This window comes from Oncorhynchus mykiss, chromosome 15 (assembly GCF_057628025.1).
Source record: "Oncorhynchus mykiss isolate SJ-2025 chromosome 15, ASM5762802v1, whole genome shotgun sequence".
Lineage (NCBI taxonomy): Eukaryota > Metazoa > Chordata > Actinopteri > Salmoniformes > Salmonidae > Oncorhynchus > Oncorhynchus mykiss.
The window spans coordinates 80696375-80713183 of record NC_143036.1 but is presented as its reverse complement, the minus strand read 5'-3'; the positions used below and the strand labels follow the sequence as shown (position 1 = coordinate 80713183).

The following is a 16809-nucleotide window of genomic DNA, read 5'->3' as shown; positions in this document are numbered from 1 at the left end:
AAAAGAATGAGTCAGATGTTATTTGTAGAACGACATGTTCTTTCAGAGCCTCAACATGTCAGGGCATGTTATTAAGCCTTATAACCTCCAATAAGTGTTATGAAGCCTTATAACCTCCGATAAATGTTATTAATCCTTTTATAAACTTCTAAATTAGTACAAATGGAATGACAAAGGCCATTTTAAAACACACATTTGGATTTGGCCTGAATTTCTTAAAAATATTAAAGTCATTAGTTTTTACGATTTAAAGTCAAGTTATCCACTTGCTTCAACGAATGGGATTATGATTCTAGAATTTTGTAAAGTAATGGACATTGTGATTAGATTTAGTGGATGTGTCTCTGACGACTGGAAATAATTCTATAAATACTAAATAATGTTACATGATGCCGTCTCATCAGCCTCACGGCACGTCTCTCACCGGCTTCATTGACTTTGCAAATGAGCAGGATAGGCTAACGTTGAAGAGTTGTAAAATAGCCACGTAACCATTCAGTTCCAGTTTACACTGAAAGGGGAAGCCGTGTCACAAATGGCATCCTATTCCCTTTCTATTAGGGTACTACTTCCCCACGGGGCTCTTGTCAAAGGTAGTGCACTATATAGGGAGTAGGGTGGCATTTGGGACGCACACTGAAGTTCTGTGCCACCACAGATATGTGCTTGTTATTTTGGCTCATGTGTTTTTTGTTGGCCTCTGGCGGTTGGGTGTGTACACACTACTACACTGAGCCACAATGGCAGGCCTGTGAACCTAGAGAGGCTGAGCAGACAGCAGAACACTGAGGCCACTGTCTGAGACCCAGGGAACTGCCTGTACCTTGTAGCACAGTACCCCACCTAGATCCGTCTCGTTCCCACACCAACTCCCATCGCAGGTTCGTAATTCACTAGACGCCAAACATAAGAAAACAGACTGAAACAGGGAAGGAATAACTGAACTTGTCCAGTAAGAAACGCTTAGTTTTGGATTATCTGTTGCAAAACGTTTTGCTACAGTGTGCACTAATGAATAACGACCCAACTCTTATTCAAGCCCTGTATGATATCATGTTGACTAACTTGTAAAGGGCAAGCCTATGTGTAACTCTGTTGTTGTTGTATTGGGTCGAATTGCTATGCTTGATCTTGGCCAGGTCGCAGTTGTAAATGAGACCTTGTTCTCAACTAGCCTACCTGGTTAAATAAAGGTGAAATAAAGGTGAAATAAATAAAAAATCTGTATGTACTCGTTTCTCAGGATTGTCCCAGCAGCAATCAGAATGTTCAACAAAGAATGTGATTTAGTCCTTTTTCCATGAAACAATCTGTAATTAGAAAGTATTTGAGATGTGCATTATTCACTTCAGCAACCTTTGACATAAATAGGTTGAGAGCAGTACTATCTCCCCCCCCACCTCACCTCCCTCTCTCCCCCCCACCTCACCTCCCTCCACCTCCCTCTCCCCCACACCTCACCTCCCTCTCTCCCCCCACCTCACCTCCCTCTCCCCCCCCCCACCTCACCTCCCTCTCTCCCCCCACCTCACCTCCCTCCACCTCCCTCTCCCCCACACCTCACCTCCCTCTCTCCCCCCACCTCACCTCCCTCTCTCCCCCCCACCTCACCTCCCTCTCTCCCCCCCACCTCACCTCCCTCTCTCCCCCCACCTCACCTCCCTCTCTCCCCCCCACCTCACCTCCCTCTCTCCCCCCCACCTCACCTCCCTCTCTCGCCCCACCTCACCTCCCTCTCTCCCCCCCACCTCACCTCCCTCCACCTCCCTCTCCCCCACACCTCACCTCCCTCTCTCCCCCCCACCTCACCTCCCTCCACCTCCCTCTCCCCCACACCTCACCTCCCTCTCTCCCCCCACCTCACCTCCCTCTCTCCCCCCCACCTCACCTCCCTCTCCCCCCCACCTCCCTCTCCCCCCTCACCTCCCTCCCTCTCTCCCCCCACCTCCCTCCCTCTCTCCCCCCCACCTCCCTCCCTACCCCCCACCTCCCTCACTACCCCCACCTCCCTCACTCTCCCCCCCACCTCCCTCACTCTCCCCCCCACCTCCCTCCCTCTCTCCCCCCCACCTCCCTCCCTCTCTCCCCCCCACCTCCCTCCCTCTCCCCCCCCACCTCCCTCCCTCTCTCCCCCCCACCTCCCTCCCTCTCTCCCCCCACCTCCCTCCCTCTCTCCCCCCACCTCCCTCCCTCTCTCCCCCCACCTCCCTCCCGAGTCCTTTCTTTTCTCTATGACCACAATGAGTGGTAGCCCTACCTAACCTCCATTCATACAGCTGTCAATGGGCCTCTCAATGTTCTGTGGCAGGTTCAGGTAACTTCCCCAAGCTTCCTAAATGAGACAAAAACAATCAATAAAATACAATTTATTGAAGATCACAGTATGAAAAAAAATAAGAATCATTCAATAATGCAAAAGTATCTTCAGCATTTGGACATTGTTAAGAGCAAGTTGTCCTCTCTTTAATCGTACCGGCAAAAATACTGGAATATAAGACAGCATCTTGAGTAATGCAAAAACTATGTTAATACTAGGCTTGCTGAGCTCCCACATCTTCCAATACAATATACATTCCACTCCTTTAACAGTGTATTATCATCGTCATCATTAGTGTTCCCTGCCAGAACTATCTCCCTTTATCTCACTGTTTGGCCAGTTCCCCTTTCACTCAACAATCACATTCCAACTATAGAATTCTAGTTCTATGATTCCAACCTCTAGTTCTATGATTCCAACCTCTAGTTCTATGATTCCAACCTCTAGTTCTATGATTCCAACCTCTAGTTCTATGATTCCAACCTCTAGTTCTATGATTCCAACCTGGCCCTTCCCTCAAACAGTCCTAGGGAACCAGTGAGTTGTCGAGCAACCAATGAGAGTAGCAGCCTCTATGGATTGGCACTCCGGTGGGCCTATCATGGCCTCTGGACCAGCTTGCTTTTGCCCTCCTCCTGCTCTGCCAGCTTGAAGTGGGTGTAGGAGAGGATGCCAGTGAGTGTACAGAGGATGCCCAGGCCCTGGTTTAGAGACAGGGGGTCCTGGAAGAGAACATAGCCCCCCAACAGGGTGATGCAGAACTTGAAGTGGCCAAACATGTTGTAGCTGTAGGAGTTCACCGTTAAGGGCAAATAAAAAAAGGAGCACACAGTGAATCTGACATTTATCACATACACACCTTTGTAATATTGACCCCAGAGTTATACTAGTTGTCATGGTGATTCCTCATATCATATCTCCGCCTCCTTATCAACAATATTGGAGGAGAAGGTCAAAGGTCCCTCCACTCGGACCTTATTCTCCAATGAGTTTTGAGTCGGAGAGACGATGTGAGGAATCGACGGACAGATTAATTGACATTTTGAGACAGTCCTATTGGTTGACCCTTGACCTCCAGCCAGAACAAAAGGATACGTGACAGCAGAGGTGTTCCCTATGATCCAGTAGATTGACAGGTTGACTAGGAAGGCTATGAGGCCAGATAGCATCACCATGGCCTGAAGGGAGAGATACAACATGTTAGCATCACCATGCTCTGAAGGGAGAGATACAACATGTTAGCTTCACCCTGGTCTGAAGGGAGAGATACAACATGTTAGCATCACCCTGGTCTGAAGATAGAGATACATGTTAGCATCACCATTGTCTGAAGGTAGAGATACAACATGTTAGCATCACCATGGTCTGAAGGTAACAACAGCACAGTAGCATGTTAGCATCACCATGGTCTGAAGGAGAGATACAACATGTTAGCATCACCCTGGTCTGAAGGTAACAACAGCACAGTAGCATGTTAGCATCACCATGGTCTGAAGGAGAGATACAACATGTTAGCATCACCCTGGTCTGAAGGTAACAACAGCACAGTAGCATGTTAGCATCACCATGGTCTGAAGGAGAGATACAACATGTTAGCATCACCCTGGTCTGAAGGTAACAACAGCACAGTAGCATGTTAGCATCACCATGGTCTGAAGGAGAGATACAACATGTTAGCATCACCCTGGTCTGAAGGTAGAGATACAACATGTTAGCATCACCGTGGTCTGAAGGGAGAGATACAACATGTTAGCATGTTAGCATCACCATGGTCTGAAGGGAGAGATACAACATGTTAGCATCACCCTGGTCTGAAGGTAGAGATACAACATGTTAGCATCACCCTGGTCTGAAGGTAGAGATACAACATGTTAGCATCACCATGGTCTGAAGGGAGAGATACAACATGTTAGCATCACCCTGGTCTGAAGGTAGAGATACAACATGTTAGCATCACCATGGTCTGAAGGGAGAGATACAACATGTTAGCATCACCCTGGTCTGAAGGTAGAGATACAACATGTTAGCATCACCCTGGTCTGAAGGTAGAGATACAACATGTTAGCATCACCGTGGTCTGAAGGGAGAGATACAACATGTTAGCATGTTAGCATCACCATGGTCTGAAGGGAGAGATACAACATGTTAGCATCACCATGCTCTGAAGGTAACAACAGCACAGTAGCATGTTAGCATCACCATGGCCTGAAGGTAACAGTAGCATGTTAGCAGCATTAGCAACATCAGTATTTTACCACTGTTTGCTATAACTAGTCTATCTCCAGGGGGTGGAAGTGGAGACTTGTAGCCCTTAGGGGTCAGAACAACGGTGTTGAATTGAGCTCCGTTGACCGAGTGGCAGGTTTGGTTGCTGGGCAGACGACAGGCCACACACAGCTGAACATGCTTTGACATGTACGTAGAGGACTAGCGCTTGTGTGTCTTCAGTGACTCATCTCATCTGAGTAAATCCATCACAGGATGTAGTCTCTCACTCATTCTAAAGACAAACTGAAAGTATGAAACACCTCTCTCTCTCTCTCTCAAAATAATTTACATGAACAAAATAAGACTATTTGAATATTTAGGCTAAGCCAGGAATTCCCCCAAAGTCTCCCCCCCCCCCTTCTAACCTTACATGCAAAAGAGCTGATTGTTTCTTTGGCCCGTCTGCTTAGGCCTGGTCTTAAAGTCTTTAACCCCAGTCATGCAGTATGAGGTCAGGTCGTGGGATAACAACTTCACCATCCCTGAACCAAACCAAGGCCATGGCATTCATCGGGTTCTGAACAGACTCACAATGCTGAGTTCTTCCAACAGTATGTTTCCCTGTGTGTCTCAGAGAGAGAGAGAGAGGAAACTGTAGAATAACTCTCAGTGACAGTCAACGCTGAGATCTGATTGGTGGTCTCTTCCCCCCCCCCCCCCTCTCTCTTTGTCTCTTACCAATGCTGGGAAGGACCAGGGTCCGAAGATGCCCCCCTCCCCAGAGAGAGGTTCGAAGAAGGGCACGAGGGAGAGGAGGAAGGCAGAGGACATGGGGGCCTGGTAGTAGAGTAGCTGCATGGAGTTAACCTGGAGCTCATGCTGTTTCACACCTACCCACTGAGATAGAGGGAGGTGGGGGGGAGAGAGGGAGGTGGGGGGGGGGGGGGGGGGGGTGGGGGGGAGGGGGGGGAAGAGAGAGATGTATCATCAATCAATTATGAGGCCTGAGATAATAGTACAATACACCTTGATAATAGAAGGTATGAATAAGACAAGAAAGTCCACTAACGTGTTCTAGTCTGTCCGCATCCCAACTAGCACCATATTCCCTTTCAAGTGCACTACTTTTGACCAGGACTCATAGGGAATAGGGTGCCATTTGGAAGACAGCCAGTTCACCCATAGACTGTAGTGTTCACTAAGTCCAAGTGCACTTCAAAGCATCACTACTTACCACCTGATAGAGGGAGGTGACGAACACTCCTAGTGTGGCAAAGACCATCCCCAGGAGGTTGAATCTCACATCATAGTAGGAGTTGAGGATCACACCTAACGTTATGGGCACCTAGTAGACAGACACACAGGAACACACATCACCTAACGTTATGGGCACCTAGTAGACAGACACACATCACCTAACGTTATGGGTACCTAGTAGACAGACACACATCACCTAACGTTATGGGCACCTAGTAGACAGACACACATCACCTAACGTTATGGGTACCTAGTAGACAGACACACAGGAACACACATCACCTAACGTTATGGGTACCTAGTAGACAGACACACATCACCTAACGTTATGGGCACCTAGTAGACAGACACACATCACCTAACGTTATGGGTACCTAGTAGACAGACACACATCACCTAACGTTATGGGTACCTAGTAGACAGACACACATCACCTAACGTTATGGGTACCTAGTAGACAGACACACATCACCTAACGTTATGGGTACCTAGTAGACAGACACACATCACCTAACGTTATGGGCACCTAGTAGACAGACACACATCACCTAACGTTATGGGTACCTAGTAGACAGACACACATCACCTAACGTTATGGGCACCTAGTAGACAGACACACATCACCTAACGTTATGGGTACCTAGTAGACAGACACACATCACCTAACGTTATGGGCACCTAGTAGACAGACACACATCACCGAACGATATGGGTACCTAGTAGACAGACACACATCACCTAACGTTATGGGCACCTAGTAGACAGACACACATCACCTAACGTTATGGGTACCTAGTAGACAGACACACATCACCTAACGTTATGGGTACCTAGTAGACAGACACACATCACCTAACGTTATGGGCACCTAGTAGACAGATACACATCACCTAACGTTATGGGTACCTAGTAGACAGACACACATCACCTAACGTTATGGGCACCTAGTAGACAGACACACAGGAACACAGCAGGTAAATAGTGTTACTGTAACCATAAAAATACATTTAAAAAGTTAGGATTAGGATTTTTATTTATTTTACCTTTATTTAACTAGGCAAGTCAGTTAAGAACAAATTCTTATTTACAATGACGGCCTACCCCGGCCAAACCTGGACGACGCTGGGCCAATTGTGTGCCAGGCCGGATGTGATACAGACACACAGGAACACAGGATTCGAACCAGGGACTGTAGTGATGCCTCTTGCACTGAGATGCAGTACCTTAGACCACTGTGCCACTTGGGAGCCCTGGTTTGAAAGGGGTACTTCAGGATTTAGTCAGTGATACCCTTTATCTACTTCCCCAGAGTCAGATGAACTAGTGGACACCATATGTATGTCTAATGCGTGCAGTTTGAAGGAAGTTGATAACATAATGACTAGAAGTCTATGGATATCTGCTAGCATGCTAGTAGGCGTAATGACTAGAAGTCTATGGATATCTGCTAGCATGCTAGTAGGCGTAATGACTAGAAGTCTATGGATATCTGCTAGCATGCTAGTAGGTGTAATGACTAGAAGTCTATGGATATCTGCTAGCATGCTAGTTATATAATATTAATATTGCCAATTTCACATACAATAATGTCACATTTGGTTTATTCCAAGATGATAATTAATTCAATTTCCTGGTCAATAATTTTATTGTATTATTGAAATTCTTTATACACAAAATGCAGATTTTTGAAGGCTACTATACCTTCTTATTTATTTTTTGAAAGAGAGCTTTATCTTTTTATTTTGCAATCATTAAGATGAGTTAAAAATTAAAAAAAACATGCCCTGAAACAATACATGATATGCATCATTTAATGTATATAAGACCTCTGTAAAAGTTTATTTTTCCTAAAACTTGTGTGCTTGGTTGTGTATAATTCAACTTCCGTTATGTTTGTACAATTAGAAAAGTATTTTATATTTAAAAAAAAAGTGAATTCTCAATAAATGCCAATCTGCCATTCTGCATGGAATTCTAGATACTTTGTAGCAGACAGCATTTGTACATTGCAAACCCCCCCTACCTACCTACCAAAGTCAACTTGATCTTGGTGGAGAATGTCTTCTTGTAGTACATTGTCTGTATGACAATGATCACAGGAGTTGTCATCGCTTTGGCCAGCTGGTAAGTACCGATGGTGTTGTTTTGTAAAGACAGATTGGTGAAAGCCACGAAGCCACAGAAGCTTAGAGCGAGCCAGATAATTTTGGTGGGTTGGAGACTCTTTGGCGCAAATATGTCCATCTTCTGGCATACCCATAGTCCAAGCCATGTCACAACGAAATGAATCAGAGTTAGAGTCATGTTTGGAAAGCCATAGTGAACATAGATCCATTTGTTGATGAAAACGATGCATATCGATGACAGCAAATTGGCTAATAATCCAATGACGAGACGGCTGTTCGAGAAAAGGTCTGACAGTCGGTTAGCCATGGTCGTCTTGAGAACTGCCCTGTAAAATCTACATACAGGTTTCAGTAGTACTGTATAGTATGAAGCTAGGTAGCTAATGTAAACCAAAAAAAAATGTCTACCCTCTGCCACACATCAGGAAAAGTTGCGGGGGTCTCTCCAGGCTTCGACACTACCGACTGATCGGGCATACATCCCCTTTCGTAAAAAATTACAGGGCCTATACAGTGGCATTACATTCTAGAGTATTTCAGTCCTGCATGTACAGTTAGCGTTGTACGACTTTCATACTTTTCATACCATCGCATGTGGATCATACAGGAAAAAAAAGAACCTGGTTGCAAACTTAACGGGAGCAGTGACGTCATAATGCGACCTTTACTTCCGTGTTCTGCGAAGAGAACTATATCCACGTCACAGTGGCCTACAGCGCCTACACATGGACACTTTGTTACGTCGCGAAGGCGATAACCTAAACCATCTCCTCTCGACCTAGACAAGGTGGTGTCTCAAAACCTTCCTTTATACTCTTCTAGATTCAGATAGGTATATGCATCCTGTCTGTGCATGGCCCAAAGACAAACAATATTTCAGACACGTCACTTTTATTGTTTACAAAATGCAGAAAATCATTCACTCCATTACTTAAACTTGGCAAAAAACAACAACAAAAAAACGATATTAAAAATAAAAAACAAAACAAAATGTCCGGGTGGGGTGTATTTATGGTTGGATCTCGTACCCCAGCGGGTCTAGACCCTTATCCAATAAGAGAAGAGATGACTCCCTCATCTTCTGAAGGAACTTCCTCAGCTCATCCTTGGAGAACACCTGAAAGAGAGCGAGAGACCGAGAGAGAGAGAGAGAACATAGTTAGCAAAAAAGAAGAGGTGGATGGGAAAGTAGACGAGGGAAAGAGAAGCAAGCAACACAGTGACAGGGGAGAGATACTGTAAGAGAGTGTTGATATTGTGTTGAGCTACAACGTTGAAGTGCTTTCTACACCTGCATTGCTTGCTGTTTGGGGTTTTTAGGCTGGGGGGTTTCTGTACAGCACTTTGTGACATCAGCTGATGTATGAAGGGCTTTATAAATACATTTGATTGAAGTCAAGTAGTCGCAGATCGTAGCAGACGAAGGAAAGGAGACAGGAGAGAGAAGAGGATGCCCTCAGGCCAGACCAGACCCCAGACCAGACCCCAGACCAGACCCCAAACCAGACCCCAGACCAGAGCCCAGACCAGAGCCCAGACCAGACCCCAGACCAGAGCCCAGACCAGAGCCCAGACCAGAGCCCAGACCAGAGCCCAGACCAGAGCCCAGACCAGACCAGACCCCAGACCAGACCCCAGACCCCAGACCATGGAAATATAATTTCTAAACTACAGTACTGACCTCGTAGAGGCGGTGTTGGTCTGAGGCGATGATATCAGCCAGTCTGAGACTCTCCTGGTGGCGTTGTGTTCTCTGCAGTACTGTCTGCAACAGGAAGGACATCATGGGCAGACAGAGTCTACGAAGCAGCACCATCTGGTGGCCTCTCTCTGGGTCCTCCTCCGTATCCTGGAATAGAACGACAGTGGTAGAAGTAACCTGTACCTAGAAATAACACCGTAGTACTGAAGACAGAGAGCTCTAAATACAGGCTGACATGCTAACCTAGCGCTGAGCCCCTCATACCACCAACTGTCAATTACCACCATTAATAGTCAGATATACAGACCTCTCTGACGTCAACCATTCAGTTGTAGATGTAACCTGTACCTAGAAAGAACACCGTAGTCCTGGAGACAGAGAGCTCTAAATACAGGCTGACATGCTAACCTAGCGCTGAGCCCCTCACACCACCATTAATAGTCAGATATACAGACAGACCTCTCTGACGTCGACCATCCAGCCCCCGTCCACAAACAGCAGGACGTTGTAGATTCTCTCCTTCACGTCTTCAGTCAGAGCCCCCAGACGGCCGGTCCAGCTGTCATGTTCCAGCTACGGGAGGAGAAGGTGGTCACACCTTTTTAGAGTTCTTCATCTGATCCAGGAACAGCTACACTAAAACAAATTAAACTCCTCACCAGTTCACCCATAACACAGAGACTGATCTAGGATCAGAGTGTACCGTATACCTGGTACCCGATCCCCTACATAGTAAACTCAATTTGACCTGGGCCTCCTATAGAGTGCACTAGTTTTAACCACATCCCTATGGTGCACTATATAGGGAATAGGGTGTATTGGGTAACCCTATAGTGCACTATATAGGGAATATGGAGTATTGGGTATTTATTTTTATTTGTACCTTTTATTTAACTAGGCAAGTCAGTTAAGAACAAATTCTTATTTTCAATGACTGGTCTAGGAACAGTGGGTTAACTGGTCTAGGAACAGTGGGTTAACTGGTCTAGGAACAGTGGGTTAACTGCCTGTTCAGGGCAGAACGACAGATTTGTACCTTGTCAGCTCGGGGATTTGAACTTGCAACCTTTCGGTTACTCTAACCACTAGGCTACCCTGCCGCCCCGGCAGGTGCACTATATAGGGAATAGGGTGTATTGTATTGGGTAACCCTATAGTGTACTATATAGGGAGTATTGGGTAGCCCTGTAGTGCACTATATAGGGAATAGGGTGTATTGGGTAACCCTATACTGCACTATATAGGGAATAGGGAGTATTGGGTAGCCCTGTAGTACACTATATAGGGAATAGGGTGTATTGGGTAACCCTATACTGCACTATATAGGGAATAGGGAGTATTGGGTAGCCCTGTAGTGTACTATATAGGGAATAGGGAGTATTGAGTAACCCTATAGTACACTATATAGGGAATAGGGTGTATTGGGTAACCCTGTAGTACACTATATAGGGAATAGGGTGTATTGGGTAACCCTATACTGCACTATATAGGGAATAGGGAGTATTGGGTAACCCTATAGTACACTATATAGGGAATAGGGTGTATTGGGTAACCCTGTAGTACACTATATAGGGAATAGGGTGTATTGGGTAACCCTGTAGTACACTATATAGGGAATAGGGAGTATTGGGTAACCCTATAGTACACTATATAGGGAATAGGGTGTATTGGGTACCTGGTACTCGTTCTCCTTCATCTCGTAGGCCACCTTCTCAGTGAACTTGGCCTGAGCCGGCAGGCTGGGCTTCTGAGGGGGGGAGTTCATGTGATGGAACCACTCATTAAACGCCTCATGAGCTTCCTGGGGAGGGAAGAGAGAGAGAGAGAGAGACACACACACCACTTATAACAACTACAGGAGACCTCTCTAAAAACAGTCAATAAACAGTCGAGCCAATCACAGCGCTGCGAGAGCTTGTCCCCCCCCTCACCAGGTAATAAACAGTCGAGCCAATCACAGCGCTGCGAGAGCTTGTCCCCCCCTCACCAGGCAATAAACAGTCGAGCCAATCACAGCGCTGCCAGAGCTTGTCCCCCCCCTCACCAGGTAATAAACAGTCGAGCCAATCACAGCGCTGCGAGAGCTTGTCCCCCCCCTCACCAGGTAATAAACAGTCGAGCCAATCACAGCGCTGCGAGAGCTTGTCCCCCCCCTCACCAGGTAATAAACAGTCGAGCCAATCACAGCGCTGCGAGAGCTTGTCCCCCCCCCCTCACCAGGTAATAAACAGTCGAGCCAATCACAGCGCTGCGAGAGCTTGTCCCCCCCTCACCAGGCAATAAACAGTCGAGCCAATCACAGCGCTGCGAGAGCTTGTCCCCCCTCACCAGGTAATAAACAGTCGAGCCAATCACAGCGCTGCGAGAGCTTGTCCCCCCCCTCACCAGGTAATAAACAGTCGAGCCAATCACAGCGCTGCGAGAGCTTGTCCCCCCCCCCCTCACCAGGCAATAAACAGTCGAGCCAATCACAGCGCTGCGAGAGCTTGTCCCCCCCCTCACCAGGTAATAAACAGTCGAGCCAATCACAGCGCTGCGAGAGCTTGTCCCCCCCCCCTCACCAGGCAATAAACAGTCGAGCCAATCACAGCGCTGCGAGAGCTTGTCCCCCCCCTCACCAGGTAATAAACAGTCGAGCCAATCACAGCGCTGCGAGAGCTTGTCCCCCCCCCCCCTCACCAGGTAAGCACGGACACACAGGTGTTCCCTGATGGCGTTCTCATCCTCCGCGGGAAGGGGCGTGTCCAGGCCTAGCTCCTCCCACTGGCGGTAGATCTCCCTCATGGAGTCCTCGGGGACCTTACCGAACACCACCTTAGCTGCCTGGTGTTTCTTACAGGCTGGAGGAGATGACAGAGAGGAGAGAGAGAACAATAGATCAACAACATGGTTGATGTGTTAGTAGTATGAGAGAACAATAGATCAACAACATGGTTGATGTGTTAGTAGTATGAGAGAACAATAGATCAACAACATGGTTGATGTGTTAGTAGTATGAGAGAACAGTAGATCAACAACATGGTTGATGTGTTAGTAGTATGAGAGAACAATAGATCAACAACATGGTTGATGTGTTAGTAGTATGAGAGAACAATAGATCAACAACATGGTTGATGTGTTAGTAGTATGAGAGAACAATAGATCAACAACATGGTTGATGTGTTAGTAGTATGAGGAAAACAATGGATCAACAACATGGTTGATGTGTTAGTAGTATGAGAGAACAATGGATCAACAACATGGTTGATGTGTTAGTAGTATGAGAGAACAATGGATCAACAACATGGTTGATGTGTTAGTAGTATGAGGAGAACAATGGATCAACAACATGGTTGATGTGTTAGTAGTATGAGAGAACAGTAGATCAACAACATGGTTGATGTGTTAGTAGTATGAGAGAACAATGGATCAACAACATGGTTGATGTGTTAGTAGTATGAGAGAACAATAGATCAACAACATGGTTGATGTGTTAGTAGTATGAGGAGAACAATGGATCAACAACATGGTTGATGTGTTAGTAGTATGAGAGAACAATAGATCAACAACATGGTTGATGTGTTAGTAGTATGAGAGAACAATGGATCAACAACATGGTTGATGTGTTAGTAGTATGAGAGAACAATAGATCAACAACATGGTTGATGTGTTAGTAGTATGAGAGAACAATGGATCAACAACATGGTTGATGTGTTAGTAGTATGAGAGAACAATAGATCAACAACATGGTTGATGTGTTAGTAGTATGAGAGAACAATAGATCAACAACATGGTTGATGTGTTAGTAGTATGAGAGAACAATAGATCAACAACATGGTTGATGTGTTAGTAGTATGAGAGAACAATAGATCAACAACATGGTTGATGTGTTAGTAGTATGAGAGAACAATAGATCAACAACATGGTTGATGTGAGGATGTGTTAGTAGTATGAGAGAACAATGGATCAACAACATGGTTGATGTGTTAGTAGTATGAGAGAACAATGGATCAACAACATGGTTGATGTGTTAGTAGTATGAGAGAACAATAGATCAACAACATGGTTGATGTGAGGATGTGTTAGTAGTATGAGAGAACAATGGATCAACAACATGGTTGATGTGTTAGTAGTATGAGGAGAACAATAGATCAACAACATGGTTGATGTGTTAGTAGTATGAGAGAACAATAGATCAACAACATGGTTGATGTGTTAGTAGTATGAGGAGAACAATAGATCAACAACATGGTTGATGTGTTAGTAGTATGAGAGAACAATAGATCAACAACATGGTTGATGTGTTAGTAGTATGAGAGAACAATAGATCAACAACATGGTTGATGTGAGGATGTGTTAGAAGTATGAGGAGAACAATAGATCAACAACATGGTTGATGTGAGGATGTGTTAGTAGTATGAGAGAACAATAGATCAACAACATGGTTGATGTGTTAGTAGTATGAGAGAACAATAGATCAACAACATGGTTGATGTGTTAGTAGTATGAGAGAACAATAGATCAACAACATGGTTGATGTGTTAGTAGTATGAGAGAACAATGGATCAACAACATGGTTGATGTGTTAGTAGTATGAGGAGAACAATAGATCAACAACATGGTTGATGTGTTAGTAGTATGAGAGAACAGTAGATCAACAACATGGTTGATGTGTTAGTAGTATGAGAGAACAATAGATCAACAACATGGTTGATGTGTTAGTAGTATGAGAGAACAGTAGATCAACAACATGGTTGATGTGAGGATGTGTTAGTAGTATGAGGAGAACAATGGATCAACAACATGGTTGATGTGTTAGTAGTATGAGGAGAACAATAGATCAACAACATGGTTGATGTGGTAGTAGTATGAGAGAACAATAGATCAACAACATGGTTGATGTGTTAGTAGTATGAGAGAACAATAGATCAACAACATGGTTGATGTGTTAGTAGTATGAGAGAACAATAGATCAACAACATGGTTGATGTGAGGATGTGTTAGTAGTATGAGAGAACAATAGATCAACAACATGGTTGATGTGTTAGTAGTATGAGAGAACAATAGATCAACAACATGGTTGATGTGTTAGTAGTATGAGAGAACAGTAGATCAACAACATGGTTGATGTGTTAGTAGTATGAGAGAACAATAGATCAACAACATGGTTGATGTGTTAGTAGTATGAGAGAACAGTAGATCAACAACATGGTTGATGTGTTAGTAGTATGAGAGAACAATAGATCAACAACATGGTTGATGTGAGGATGTGTTAGTAGTATGAGAGAACAATAGATCAACAACATGGTTGATGTGTTAGTAGTATGAGAGAACAATAGATCAACAACATGGTTGATGTGTTAGTAGTATGAGAGAACAGTAGATCAACAACATGGTTGATGTGTTAGTAGTATGAGAGAACAATAGATCAACAACATGGTTGATGTGTTAGTAGTATGAGAGAACAGTAGATCAACAACATGGTTGATGTGTTAGTAGTATGAGAGAACAATAGATCAACAACATGGTTGATGTGTTAGTAGTATGAGAGAACAATGGATCAACAACATGGTTGATGTGTTAGTAGTATGAGAGAACAATGGATCAACAACATGGTTGATGTGAGGATGTGTTAGTAGTATGAGAGAACAATAGATCAACAACATGGTTGATGTGTTAGTAGTATGAGAGAACAATAGATCAACAACATGGTTGATGTGTTAGTAGTATGAGAGAACAATAGATCAACAACATGGTTGATGTGTTAGTAGTATGAGAGAACAATAGATCAACAACATGGTTGATGTGTTAGTAGTATGAGGAGAACAATAGATCAACAACATGGTTGATGTGTTAGTAGTATGAGAGAACAATGGATCAACAACATGGTTGATGTGTTAGTAGTATGAGAGAACAATGGATCAACAACATGGTTGATGTGTTAGTAGTATGAGAGAACAGTAGATCAACAACATGGTTGATGTGTTAGTAGTATGAGGAGAACAATAGATCAACAACATGGTTGATGTGTTAGTAGTATGAGAGAACAATGGATCAACAACATGGTTGATGTGTTAGTAGTATGAGAGAACAATGGATCAACAACATGGTTGATGTGGGGATGTGTTAGTAGTATGAGAGAACAATGGATCAACAACATGGTTGATGTGTTAGTAGTATGAGAGAACAGTAGATCAACAACATGGTTGATGTGTTAGTAGTATGAGAGAACAATGGATCAACAACATGGTTGATGTGTTAGTAGTATGAGAGAACAATGGATCAACAACATGGTTGATGTGGGGATGTGTTAGTAGTATGAGAGAACAATAGATCAACAACATGGTTGATGTGTTAGTAGTATGAGAGAACAATGGATCAACAACATGGTTGATGTGAGGATGTGTTAGTAGTATGAGAGAACAATAGATCAACAACATGGTTGATGTGTTAGTAGTATGAGAGAACAGTAGATCAACAACATGGTTGATGTGTTAGTAGTATGAGGAGAACAATAGATCAACAACATGGTTGATGTGTTAGTAGTATGAGAGAACAATGGATCAACAACATGGTTGATGTGTTAGTAGTATGAGAGAACAATGGATCAACAACATGGTTGATGTGGGGATGTGTTAGTAGTATGAGAGAACAATGGATCAACAACATGGTTGATGTGGGGATGTGTTAGTAGTATGAGAGAACAATAGATCAACAACATGGTTGATGTGTTAGTAGTATGAGAGAACAATGGATCAACAACATGGTTGATGTGTTAGTAGTATGAGAGAACAATGGATCAACAACATGGTTGATGTGTTAGTAGTATGAGAGAACAATGGATCAACAACATGGTTGATGTGTTAGTAGTATGAGAGAACAATAGATCAACAACATGGTTGATGTGTTAGTAGTATGAGAGAACAGTAGATCAACAACATGGTTGATGTGTTAGTAGTATGAGGAGAACAATAGATCAACAACATGGTTGATGTGTTAGTAGTATGAGGAGAACAATAGATCAACAACATGGTTGATGTGTTAGTAGTATGAGGAGAACAATAGATCAACAACATGGTTGATGTGTTAGTAGTATGAGAGAACAATAGATCAACAACATGGTTGATGTGGGGATGTGTTAGTAGTATGAGGAGAACAGTAGATCAACAACATGGTTGATGTGTTAGTAGTATGAGAGAACAATAGATCAACAACATGGT

At 44.2% G+C, this 16809-nt stretch overlaps 2 protein-coding genes across 6 annotated transcripts in view; both read right to left on the bottom strand.

Annotated features, from left to right (window-relative positions):
• Nucleotides 1-2351: 2351 nt before the first annotated feature.
• slc35e3 (solute carrier family 35 member E3) lies at nucleotides 2352-8650 on the bottom strand. 4 transcript variants are annotated; one of them, XM_090201351.1, is made up of 6 exons: nucleotides 7814-8595; nucleotides 6884-7032; nucleotides 5760-5870; nucleotides 5264-5422; nucleotides 3413-3495; nucleotides 2352-3103 (listed from the first exon to the last, which is right to left on the bottom strand). In XM_090201351.1, the coding sequence occupies exons 3-6, from the start codon at nucleotides 5805-5807 to the stop codon at nucleotides 2917-2919; spliced, it is 477 nt and encodes a 158-aa protein (XP_090057477.1). In that variant the 5' UTR covers nucleotides 5808-5870; nucleotides 6884-7032; nucleotides 7814-8595; the 3' UTR covers nucleotides 2352-2916. The 4 variants fall into 4 exon arrangements, with proteins under 4 accessions (XP_090057477.1, XP_036801283.2, XP_090057478.1 ...); XM_036945388.2 differs by lacking the exon at nucleotides 6884-7032 and having other exon boundaries at nucleotides 7814-8650; XM_090201352.1 differs by lacking the exons at nucleotides 6884-7032; nucleotides 7814-8595 and adding an exon at nucleotides 5919-6563.
• Nucleotides 8651-8782: 132 nt separating this feature from the next.
• Nucleotides 8783-16809, bottom strand: part of nup107 (nucleoporin 107) — a 53157-nt gene continuing 45130 nt past the window's right edge. For both annotated transcript variants that reach the window (XM_090201347.1, XM_090201346.1), the window contains exons 22-26: nucleotides 12290-12450; nucleotides 11286-11411; nucleotides 10070-10183; nucleotides 9590-9757; nucleotides 8783-9025 (exon numbers count right to left, since the gene is read on the bottom strand). In XM_090201347.1, coding sequence (XP_090057473.1) covers nucleotides 8918-9025; nucleotides 9590-9757; nucleotides 10070-10183; nucleotides 11286-11411; nucleotides 12290-12450 — 677 coding nt within the window. In that variant the 3' untranslated portion in view covers nucleotides 8783-8917. The remainder of the gene's footprint in view (nucleotides 9026-9589; nucleotides 9758-10069; nucleotides 10184-11285; nucleotides 11412-12289; nucleotides 12451-16809) is intronic.

What these genes read in the sequence shown, in the direction of transcription:
- slc35e3 (XM_036945388.2), bottom strand. Translation starts at nt 8,215, where the DNA reads ATGGCTAACCGACTGTCAGACCTTTTCTCGAACAGCCGTCTCGTCATT. An exon ending in CCAAGATCAAGTTGACTTTG is followed by an intron (nt 5,871 to 7,813) that starts GTAGGTAGGTAG and finishes TCTGTCTACTAG; the next exon opens with GTGCCCATAACGTTAGGTGT. An exon ending in TCACCTCCCTCTATCAGGTG is followed by an intron (nt 5,423 to 5,759) that starts GTAAGTAGTGAT and finishes CCTCTATCTCAG; the next exon opens with TGGGTAGGTGTGAAACAGCA.